At 43.0% G+C, this 12,831-nt stretch overlaps 1 protein-coding gene across 1 annotated transcript; it reads left to right on the top strand.

Annotated features, from left to right (window-relative positions):
- The first annotated feature begins 9,808 nt into the window (after positions 1-9,808).
- On the top strand, positions 9,809-11,176 carry LOC140389380 (muscarinic acetylcholine receptor M2-like). The gene has a single exon (XM_072473543.1). The coding sequence runs from the start codon at positions 9,809-9,811 to the stop codon at positions 11,174-11,176; it is 1,368 nt and encodes a 455-aa protein (XP_072329644.1).
- The last annotated feature ends 1,655 nt before the right edge of the window (positions 11,177-12,831 follow it).

Raw genomic sequence — 12,831 nt, 5'->3', positions numbered from 1 at the left:
CCACCTAACCTGCACGTCTTTGGACTGTGGGAGGAAACCGGAGCACCCGGAGTAAACCCACGCAGACATGGGGAGAACGTGCAGACTCCGCACAGATGGTTACCCAGTGGGGAATCGAACCTGGACCCTGGTGCTGTGAAGCCACAGTGCTATCCACCTTTGCTACCATGCTGCCCCTTCTTCTGCTGCAAAAGAGTTTCACAGATTCACTACCCTCTGGCTGAAGAAATTCCTCCTCATCTCAGTTTTATAGGATCGCCCCTTCAGTTTAAGGCTGTGCCCTCGGGCTCTATTTTTTCCGACTAGTGTGAACATTCTCTCCACGTCCACTCTATTCAGGGCTCTCAGTATCCTGTAAAGTTCAATAAGATCCCCCGTTATCCTACTAAACTCCAACGAGTACAGACCCAGAGTCCTCAACCGCTCTCCATTTGAAGGGTACAGACGTCAAAGCAGAGGGAAGCTAACTTTACGTTTGTGTGGGAGCTGATCACTTCTAGATGGCGCAAGAGATAGATTTCGCGCGAAATATTGACCAATTCTGAGTTAGTAAAATATTGGACATTTTGAGAGACCGATTTGGGGGTGGAGGGAGGATGGTAGAGGTGGCGAGGAGGCGGGAGTGGAGGTGGTGGCGCTCACAAAGAACGAAAATGAGAAGAGGCTAGCAACTAACCACAAGCAACCCCAGTGTATAGTCAGTAACACAATGACATGGGCGGAAGATTGGCTGACGAACAGGAAGCAGAGAGTTGGCATATATGGGTCTTCTTCAGCTTGGCATGCTGGAACGTATGTTGTGCCACAGGGTTCAATGCTGGGGCCTCAGCAGTCTAGAATGTATACAAATGACGTGAATGAAGGACTGGTTGTCAACTTTTCTGATGGCACAAAGATAGATAGTAACCTAAATTGCGAAGCGGAAATGGGGAGACAACAAAAGTATAGGTGTAAAATGCACTGACTTTACACAAAGACCACTGAAAGGTTTTGCGAATCACTTTTCGATCAGTATTGGTTATTGTAAAATCTTTGATGTTGCAACATATGTGCAACCTTTGTAAAAAAATATGATGACGCATATACCGAACCCTCTCCAGCTACCCAGCGACCATGTCTCCCTTCAAGACTCAACAAAGCTAATTAAAACTGATTTCAGATCCAGGGGAACGGTGCGTCCTTATTTAGATCGTACTTTGCTCCATTCGCCTCAAAATTCTCTCGTCTTTCAAGTTTCTGTAAAGCAATGGATGATGGCACATTGAGCACAAAGGTGCGTCTGTGTACGTCAATGACAGCAGATGTCTAACCACTGAACCAGTGAGATTTAAGGACAGGAGAATTATTGAAAGGCGAAGATTCGAAGCAGGTACAGAAAAACAAATAAAGTGAGAGAAAAAAAGCTTGAAAGAAGAGAGAGAAAAAGTCAGGAGGGAATAGAGGAAACTTTGAAGTTTTCAAATAATTGTCTCTTAAATTGAAAATTGTGGATATCTAATAAGTTGTTAAATGTCATGAAAATGACTGACTGATTAAGTGTTTCGACTTATCAGAGAGCAAACACCAGTAGATCAGAAATATAAAGCAGTGACTAAAGAATCCAAGAGGGAATTCACGATAAACATAATAATAATCTTTGCTCATATAATAATATTACTCTTTATTAGTGTCACAAGTAGGCTTACATTAACACTGCAATGAAGTTACTGTGTAAAGCCCATAGTCGCCACACTCCGGCGCCTGTTCGGGTACACTGAGGGAGAATTCAAAATGCCCAAATTACCTAACAAGCACGTCTATCGGGACTTGTGGGAGGAAACTGGAGCACCCGGAGGTAACCCACGCAGACACGGGGAGGCGTGCAGACTCCGCACGGACAGTGACCCAAGCCGGGAATCGAACCTGGGACCCTGGTACTGTGAAGCAACAGTGCTCACCACTGTGCTACCGTACTGCCCATTGTGCTACCGTACCTCCCTAAGGTTAGAATGTAATGCTTGCGACCAGACAGAGTCATTCTGGCGACTCGTATGTGAGAGGAAACAAGATAACTTCATGGAGGAGAAAGGAAGACCAGTAAGTATGAAGTAATGGCTGAACCACGGAATTGTTGCATTAAACAAGTAGGCTATTCGTCTTATCGTGTGTGCACTAGCTCTCCGGATGATCACTAGCCCTTCTCTTCACCTTAGTCTCTTTCATTCTCTGCTGATTTACTCTCACTCCTTCATGAATTCATTCTGCTCCGTTGCTTCTTCATTTCTACTTTCGCCCCCTTGTGTCTTTCGTTCCCCTTCCCAATATTTGGCCTGCCCTTTCCGCCCACATCTGGACCCCACCCCCCGACTCCCATACACGACAGACCTCCCATTGACTTCACTTACACCCCATAGGTTGTCTCCCTCTCCTTTCTCACCTCATCTCTCGGATGCCTTTCCAATGTTTTGATTTTCAACCCACTGATTGCAAATTCGCCATTATCACCTGGAGGCCATGATGTGGAAGAAGAAGTAATTGTATTCTTCAAGCAACCTGGAAGGAGGACGTTAAATAGAGCTTTGGGAAACAGGAACATGTATTGAAGTTACAGAGTGAGGCTTTCAAAAGAAGAACGATGAATGGACCTTTAAATAGGCCACAAGAGGAAAATAAGGAATGCATTTTAGATGGAAAGCCATTTTATTGCGCCCATTTTATTGTCGTGACATGGGGGTAATTTCTGGGAGCAATGCACGATTTCCAAAGTGCCTTTGGAAATTCTCCATCCAAATATTGGATCTGGCTATTCTTCTGACATAGGCACCAGGCAAATTTCGAAGCCGTGCAAGAATCGGCCCAGGTCTCTTCCAGGGTTTCTCAGCGGTTTTTGTGATCTAACCAAAGGTACGCTCACAAAAGCAAACTTCGTAATGTTTCAAACCTCAGTCCTGTGGAGCCGGCAGAAGGAGGAATGCTCACCAGTGGATTGCATTCCCCCGAATAGCCATCCCCAAACACGGATTATCACTCTGTATTCAGAGGACTGGTGTGTTCTAATTACCCCCTACGGAAAGCATGACCATGCTGAAAGAAGCTGAAAAAATGAAGTACAATTGTGATGTGGATTCCCCTTTTTGCTGTTTCCAGTTTGAATTTGGCACAAAGGGAATAGAATCTCCAGGTGTCATCGACCAGGGTAGGCATCCAATCGCGCTGAAGCATTCTCACAGAAACCAAACCAGGAAGTAAAAAAACATCGAATCCTCTTCACGGTGAATTTAGTTTTTATAGATCGAAATTGATCCATTGCGAGTTGCCCATGGGATAGGCGCTAAAACATCAAACACCAAAGAAAATTTTGCTTTTATTTTAGGTATCCTGCCGTAATAGATCATCCCACAATAATAGATATAAGCTCTTGGGGACTGTAAGAGTATTTGCGATGAATTTTGAAGTCGGTACCCCCGGTAAAAAGCCTGTTTTAACGCTTTGAGCTAATTACATTTTTTCCAAAGGTTTTTCCTACCAGCAAACCAGGTAGGTTTTAAATGGAAGCCTCTTTCGATTGGAATGTTTAAACTGGACAGAACCGGATGTGGTTTATCTTGAATGGAAAGAGAGAAATACGTAAACTAACTCCGCCAATGGCACCAGAAGAGCACATTTCAAAGATGCGTAATACCTCTGGTCAAACTATTCCTGCCTGTTTGCTGGTGTTCAAACCTGTGTGCACGGGACACCGTCAATATAATGCAGTAGAGTGCAGTGTCCCCTGGTTTGTTAAAAATACGGCAGAAAATTGCTTTTGCAATGAAATAACCTTTCCAATTATTACTTCAAGGTACCCGTCCAATCATCCTTGTTCAGCCTAAATGAAGTAAGATGGGATATGGAGCGAAGAATTAAATTCCAACCGCCCGACTTGTCTAGACATGAACCCAGGCACTACAATTGAAGAATTTTGTGTAGCACATTGCCTCACCCTCTATGCTACTGAAACCTCTCGCTAAATGGAAATGGAAGCTGAATGAATTGAAATTTTCAAGACTGAGATCGCTACATATTTCGGTAGGTAAAAGTATCAACGACAATGTGGGGGCGGGGGGCGGCGGAAAGCAAGAAAATGATAGAGGCACAGGTCAGTTGTGCTCTCATAAGCTTGAGGGGTTGAACAGCCAACTTCTGTTGGTCATCTGTCAGCAAGTGGCCTCTATAGCAGAGTGGGAGAGGAGCACTGAGATGGGCGGAAGCACGACAACTGCAACAAATTGGTTGAATGATTTGAATCAATGCAATAATTAATTTGTTAAGGACTATTGCATTGGTTAAACTGAGCACAATCAATCCGAATCTACAGGTGGCATTAAGGAATGTTGCGACTGAGGTGGCAATAGATTATGATAATTATTGGGGGATAGCAATGGTTGACATGCCAATTGTTTCAGTAAGTTACTCGTTATTCAGAGTATGGTGGCGCCTTCCATTTCGGCAAGTTATCAAAAGACTGAAACATTGAATTATGCAAAGTTTCACTGAAATGTGCCTGAGCTAATTCCTAGCAAGATTGGGGGGGGGGGGGTGTTATAAAGGAAAACGAATAAGCAACGAATGGACGGCAGATCAGACGAGTGGGAATAAACAGGATCGATGTTGATGTTTTATGTAAAAGTCTTCTTTTATGCCCAGCAAGAGACAACACAACTACCCTGTGCATATTTTTGGGTTGTGGGGGTGAGACCCACGCAGATACCGGGAGAATATCGAAATCCGCACGGACAGTGATCCGCGGCCGGGATCGAACCTTGGTCCTCAGCGCCCTGAAACAACAGTGCTAACCACTGCACCATCGTGCCGCCCCCACTTAGGATGCTTTCTATGGTGCATCTGTAAAATTTGTTCAGAGTCAATGTGGACATGCCGATTTTCTTTAGTTTCCTGAGGAACTATATACGCTGTTGTACTTTCTTGGCCGTAGCGTCGGCGTGGGTGGCCCAAGATAGATTATTGATGATGTGCACAACTAGGTATTTGAAACTGTCAACCATCTCCACCTCGACATCACTGATGCAGGCAGGGGTGTGACCGATACTTTATTTCCTGACATCAGTGACCAGCACTTTAGTTTTGCTGCCATTGAGGGAAAGATTGTTATGGTTACACAATGTCGCTAGGTTCTCTATCTCCCTCCTGTACTCTGACTCGTCATTGTTCTAGATTCGACCCACTATGGTCGTGTCATCAGCAAACATGTAGATGGAGTTGGAGTCAAATTTTGCGTTTATAGGGAGTATAGTAGGGGTGAAGTAGGCAGCCTTGTGCACCCCAGTATTAAGGACTATTATAAGTGTTGTTGTTTATCCTTACTGACAGTGGTCTATGGATCAGGATATCGAGGATCCAGCTGCAGAGTGAGGAGCCAAGTCCTTAATTTTGGATTTTTTGATATGAACTTGACTGGGATAATTGTGTTGCTGCGGAGCTGCAATAATGAATAGAAATCTGACGGACAAGTCCTTGTTGTCGAGATGCTCCAGGTATGAATGCAGGGCCAGGGAGATGGCGTCCGTTGTAGACGTGTTGTGGTGGTATGCGAATTGCAGTGGATCAAGGCATTCTGGGGGTATGGAGTTGATGTGTCCCATGACCAACTTCTCGAAGCACTTCATAATGATCGATGTCTAGGCCATCGGACGCCAGGATTGCAGGGGCTCTGACCCAAAGTTTTAATTCCGTTCTTGCCACGGGGGAGGTGCCCAAAGACTGGAGAATAGCTCATGTTGTTCCACTATTATAGGCTACAGGAAGATATGGACTGGTTGATCAATGGGAAGACTAGCTGGAATTTAACCCTGAAAAGTATGAGGTGGTACACTTTGGAAGGAATAATTTGACAAGGAAGTATTCAATAAATGGCATGACAATAGGAAGTTCTGAGAAACAAAGGAGTTTGGCTTGCCTGAAGGAAGAAGGGCAGGTTAATAGGGTGGCAAGAAAGGCACATGGAACCTTTACCAAGGCCTTTAGCAATCGATTGCAAAAGCACAACTTACAAAAGCAGGGAGGTCATTTTGGAGCTGTATATAACTTTGATGAGGCCACAGCTGGAGTACTATGTGCAGTTCTGGTGGTCACATTATAGGAAGGATGGGATTGCACTCGAGGGAGTGCAAAAGATATTCACCAGGATGGTGCCTGGTTTGGAACATTTAAGTTATGAAGAGAGATTGGATAGGCATGGGCTATTTTCATTGGAGCAGAGAAGACTGAGTCGCAATCTAATTGAGGAGTACAAGAGTATTAGGGGCACGTACAATGTGGATAGAGAGCAGCTGGCCCCCTTATTTGAAGGTCAGTCACGAGGGGGCACATTTTCAAGGTGATGTGAAGGAGGTTTTAAGGGGGATGTGAGGAAAACACTATTTGCCCAGAGGGTGGTCACGGTCTGGAATGCCATTGCTGGGAGAGTGATAGAGCCGGGTTCCCTCACATCCTTTAAAATTATATGGATGATCACTTGGTACATCTTAACATTCAAGGATATGGGCCAAGTGTTGACAAATGTGATTAGGTGGGTATGTCGTGTTTTTCACGTGCCCGTGCAGACTCAAATGGCCGAAGGACCTCCTCCACACTTTGTGATTCGGCGATTTTACGTCATATTATGTGATGATCTGACTAACATTTGCACATTTCACCATGTGCTGTCTTCAATACCCCAACATGCTAGTCCCAGGCTATTTCGTTTGGTAAGCGTTGGCCTTCAGCTCAACCAATGGAAATAGTGGTGATTTTTGGAGGGACTGTGGGGTGCGCAGGGGACATACATACTAGACAGCCTGACATGGATATTATGAACACTGAATGAACACAGTTGGGGAACTGCAGATGAGATGAAGGTGACATAGCACGTTTCAAGAAATTGAATTAATACGAATTATAACATTTAGCAAATGCAAATTGAGAATGGCTCTACTCCCAGTGTGGAACATTGCTAGATAGAAGCAGAGTTTTATGATGGAGCCAATTACAGCTATGCTGCTTATCTAACCTGCGAAGAGATGGCTTCCCTGACTCCATGGTCCCAATGATTGCACACACTACCAAGACTTTCGATCGTGGAAAGTCAGTGGACTGCAATCCTTCCAATTGAAATGTATGAGCTGCCTGTGGAAGCCTGAGAGGTGCCAACTATTGTTAGCAGATCCTGAAGGCTCCCAACTGGACTGGGAGATGTCTGTTCACCTGTAAGATGGTCCAAACCGATTCCCGTCACTCATTCTTTAATTGAGATGCTGAGAGGATCAGTCTTATCTCTTACTGAACTATAGCACCTGTTGAGGTTGCTTGCAAAGCTTTTCATCCACATGAATTATATTATGCTGCTTAGTGAGTATTTTAGTTAGTGAAGATCAACATAAAGTGAACGCATTGTCGATATTACCAACTCTTTTGATGGGCTTATTCAATTAACCATGAAACAGATGTCTCTCAACACTTCTGTATATTTCAGTTTATTTTCCTATATGCAGTTAATTCCAAAAACATTGGCACATATTCAAGCAATGGCTCTATCCGTCCTCCAAATGTGTCTTAATCCAGCGAGCATATTACGAATGCTCATTCAACAATATATTGCACCATGTAATAAGTTCTCTGCTTTGATTTATAGCATCTAGTTTCCCCTCTTAGTCGATATCACATTCTCCATATCCCTATCTGTTTTCTCTCTGTTCCCTTTCCTTTCACTCATTTTTTCTTGTTTTTTTCTCTCATTCCCTCTGCCCCTCTCTTGCGCCTGCCTCCACTCTTGCGTCTGCCTCCACTATCTATAATTCCTTTCACATCTTTTGCGTCTTGTGGCATTCTGTTCCTTGAATTGGGCAACCATTGGTTAGTATATACAGGTTTAATCAATCTTTTTTTTTTAACCGTACAAATAAAAGGCATGAATGAACTATTTAGATACAGATAAAAACATTCAGCAGTACATGTAAAATTATGATCCCAGACTAGATCCGAACAGTGGCAAGGACATGGGAGCGAAACCCCAATATTTTTTTTAATTTTGTCAGAGAGTGAGGAAAGAATACTTCACTTCAGGCATGATTGCACAAATAAATAGAGACTTTTTTTTATTTTACAACAAACTTTATTATGAATACACAAACATACTTTTTAACATCGCACCCGAGAATAGCTTACGATTACCCCTGAACAATACAACTCAATGGAGTAAATACAATACCTTAATTACTACATCTATTCCCAATTAAACAACGAGAAATGAGAAACATACAGCTGTTAATCGGTCCCACATCCCTATGCCACAGATTAGTACTTGCCTTTCAGAACAGATTTTGCTCCTGGTAGAACCCTTGCTGACACTGGCTAGATATCTTCAAAACGTTGTTTCAACTGGCTTGTTTCAGCTTCCCCCTTGACCTCAGACAAGGCCGCACTGATTTCAATACAATTGCACTTTAAAAAAAAAAGAACTATCCTACCTTGAGCGAAAACTATCTTACTTCTGGACTCCGTGTTAACCAGATAAGACGTCAACTCAAAGACCTTTCTCAAAATGTCTGAATACCTATGCTGCACCTAGCAATTACATACTTTTCCGAAGCTGAAAAAAAATTAACTCTCCAGGCTGAAAACACATTAATACCTCAGGGACTCCCCCTCGTCAAACAACATTGGATTCGGCCAGGCTGAAAACATATTACACTATTCAATTTCACCTCTGGTTTACAAAGGCTTTCGGGTCTTGAAAAGCAAGATTATTTTTTTAAAAACATGACTATTGCAGTCAAACACACTCGAACCCCGAGCTTTTAAATCCCAATTTTCCAAATGTTAATAATAGATTGTATCTAAAATACTGCATGCGTCACATGGCATGCAGTATTTTTACGTCACCAGCTTCGTTGAAGATTATTGTCATTTTAAAACATTGTGATGCATTCCAACTGTTGCCTTCAAATATCAGATTCCAAAAATATCCTCAGGTTTGTAGTCAGCACAGTTCTCATAAAAGATGTAAGCTACATCACTGTAGAAATTAAAGAATTAAATTGGTGTGAAGCCGCTATTAATATTACCATTCTGGGTAGCATGGTAGCACTGTTACTTCACAGCGCCAGGGTATCAGGTTCGATGCCCGGCTTGGGTCACTGTCTGTGCAGAGCCTGCATGTTCTCCCCGTGTATGCATGGGTTTCCTGCAGGCGCTCCGGTTTCCTCCCACATGTCCTGAAAGACGTGCCATTAAGTGGATTGGACATTCTGAATTCTCCCTCAGTGTACCTGAACAGGCACCAGAATGTGGCGACTAGGGGTGTTTCACAGTAACTTCATTGCAGCGTTAATGTAAGCCTACTTGTGACAATAAAGATTATTATTATTAAATGCATGACATCGACATGAAGTGACTCAAGCTCAGTTGGTGCCACCCTCCTAGAGATGAACCACAAAAATCTATGTTGTCTGCATCATACTGAATCAATGAATCGAAAACCCTGAGAGATGTGTTTGCAATGTCGCTCATTATCATCTTTATTCAATTTGTCGCACAAGTAATTCAGCATCAATTCATGTTTCCTTGTACAGCGCTCGATCTATGAGACTATTTCTATTAAAACTGAGTCCCTCTTGTCCAAGGTATTGACGTTGTCAGAGCAGTTAACTTTTTATCTTCTTGTTGATAGAACCTTGATGACTTACCAGATTTATTTTAACTTCAATGAATAATTAATTTATTTCCTAATCATTTTTCTTTTCGTCTCTGTATCTGTGCCTCGGCAAAGCTAACCATATATTAGAGGTGAACGATGGTAAACTCAACAGAGGCAAATGAATCTCTCAGCAATCTAATAGGCTTGTTTGACAGCGAAAGAGGGAGTTCTTACAATTCGGTCGAAGTGGTCTTCATTGTCATTGTGACGGTTGCTTTAAGCTTGGTGACAATCGTTGGAAACATTCTGGTCATCGTTTCTATCAAAGTGAACAAACATTTGCAAACTATTAACAATTACTTTCTTTTGAGCTTGGCTTGTGCTGATTTGATTATTGGTGTATTCTCTATGAATCTATACACCACTTACATTGTAATAGGCTCCTGGCCATTGGGCCCAGTCGTATGTGACTTGTGGCTTGCTCTAGATTATGTTGCCAGCAATGTCTCTTCCACGAACCTACTGATCATCAGCTTTGACCGCTACTTCTGCGTGACAAAGCCCCTCAGCTACCCGGTGTGGAGAACAGCGAAAATTGCGGGGAGGATGATCGCAGGTATTTGGGTGGTGCCCTTTGTCATCTGGGCTCCTGCTATTCTCTTCTGGCAGTTCATCGTAGGGGAGCGAACTGTCAGTGAGGGTGAGTGTTATGTGCAGTTCCTCTCAAATCCAGCTATCACAATTGGGACTGTTGTTGCCACCTTCTATCTCTACGTTTTCATTATGCTTATCCTGTCTGTGCAAATATCTCGTGCCAGCAAGAGTCGAATGAGAGAGAATAGAAAAGAGTTTGAATCAAATAAAGGCACAATTTCACCATCTCTCGTAACAGGCAACCTAACGGGGCAGAATACTAACAATTTTTCTGATGCTCCTGCAGTATTGACACAAGTCAAACTGCAAGCTGGCAAAATAACTGGGCACAAAATAGTTGATAATCGTGGCCAAGGAGAGGAGAACCGTCTCTCCAATGGATCAACTTTCCCTAGTGTGGTCCCATCAACCCCTTTCAGTATGGCCAACCCCAAACTCTATTGCGTAAATACAGCCAGTGAATTTGCAAAATATGACCATTGTGCCACCATACCAGAAAAAACTCCAGATGCCAGCAGCAAAATTGGAAATGACAGAGAGAGCAGAGTAGACAAGAAGATATCTACAATGATCACAACAGCTGCTGATAAGAGGAAGGGAATCACATCCCGGGAGAAGAAGGTAACTAGGACCATCCTAGCTATTCTCCTGGCTTTTATCATCACGTTGAGCCCATACTTTGTCATGGTGCTCATTTACACCGTTTGTTCAAGTTGCGTTCCCTACACAGCTTGGACTGTTGGATACTGGCTCTGTTACATCAACAGTACCGTCAACCCAGCCTGTTATGCGTTGTGTAATCCTACATTCAAGAAAACCTTTAAGCGTCTTCTCATGTGTCAATACAAGCACATTGGCACAACAAGATAAACAGTCACATGCAAACTTCTATGAACACTTTGTACATCTTACTGATGTTAATCTTCAGAATGTAAATCTAAAATGCAAGTAACTAATATTTTCACTGTATAAGGAACCTCTTTCTAATCCGTGCTTTCCATTTTAATTCCTGCCTTGCCTGCTACCTCAGAATTGCAGAATCTATTTTTTTTTAATAATCTTTATTGTCACAAGTAGGCTTACATTGAAACTGCAATGAAGTTGCTGTGAAAATTCCCTAGTCGCCACACTCTGGCGCCTGTTCAGGTACACTGAGGGAGAATTCAGAATTTCCAATACACCTAACAAGCACGTCTTTCAGGACTTGTGAGAGGAAACCGGAGCACCAGGAGGAAACCCACGCAAACACGGGGAGAATGTACTCAGACATGGACACTGCACAGACAGTGACCCAAGCCGGGAATTGAACCTGGAAAACTGGTGCTGCGAAGAAACAGTGCTAACTTCTGTGCTATCGTGCAGCCCTCTGATGGTTTAACCTCTGACTGAAATAATGCAATTAATAGCCAGTTCTGTGAAAGTTTATATATTTTTTTGGAAGTCTGGCGATTCAAAACACTCTTTCTGTCAGTTAAAGCAAATGGATCAAATACTCTCGAGACCGACCGGTGAATGTCCCACTTTTGATTAAAATGCTGGGGAACTGAATCTGATTTATCTCAACTAATGGCCTGTGTGTAAAGACCTTTCTCTCTCCTGTTAGTTCAGTCTGCGAGAGGATAGAATTCAGCGCCACCTGCAGGAAGAAGTGTTTGTTTAAAAACCTAATGAAACCCTCAGGTGGAGAATTCTGATCGAATCTCAGTAGATCTGAGAGCCAGTCTGGTGGCGGTCATTCAAACGAAAGTGACTTACCTGAGGAAATTCTACTGCCTGCATAGTCTAATTGCAGAAAACCATTAGAAGACCCAAACCAACCGATGATTCCACACTTTGCATCCTTGGAATAACGCCAACTACAATGTCTACGCCCTTATCAGCAATTATCCATCTCTCATCCCCAGTTCAATCCATATTATTTGAACCATCTCTCTCTCTCTATCCCCCCCCCCACCACCCCCACCCCCACCGCGTGTCTGTCTTGTGTGTGTCTGATTGGAGGGTGGGACGGAATTAGGGACATAATTAGATTAGCAGATCGTTGTTCTATCTTTGCCATTACATGTTTATCTTTTCTCTTGTTATAATAAACAGTTTTTAAAAATTTGTTTTGCTTATAAATGTGTTGCCTGTAAGTCATTGGAACAATCGAGGGTCAGAAAACTCAAGTAAATTATTAGTTACTTCACTGTTGTTGGGACGTCGGGACCATTGGGGCTGGAAGTGACTGTACACTAGCCCAGGGAATCACAACAATTCTGCCACATTACGTTTCAGGTGAATGTTGTGGGGAAATGATGTTGGAGAGAAAGGCCGTGGTAATGTAGGAACAGAGGAACATAGGAACAGAATCAGGTCATTCAGCCCCTCGAGCCTGCTCCTCCATTCAATGAAACCATGGCTGATCTGTGGTCTAACTCCATATACCTGTCTTTGGCCCATATCACTTAATATAGTGCTTGACAAAGAAAAATCTCAGATTTAAAAATTGACAACTGATCTAACATCAATTGCTGTTTGTGGAA

The sequence above is a fragment of the Scyliorhinus torazame genome, chromosome 14 (assembly GCF_047496885.1).
Source record: "Scyliorhinus torazame isolate Kashiwa2021f chromosome 14, sScyTor2.1, whole genome shotgun sequence".
NCBI lineage: Eukaryota > Metazoa > Chordata > Chondrichthyes > Carcharhiniformes > Scyliorhinidae > Scyliorhinus > Scyliorhinus torazame.
This window is presented reverse-complemented; position numbering and strand designations above follow the sequence as displayed.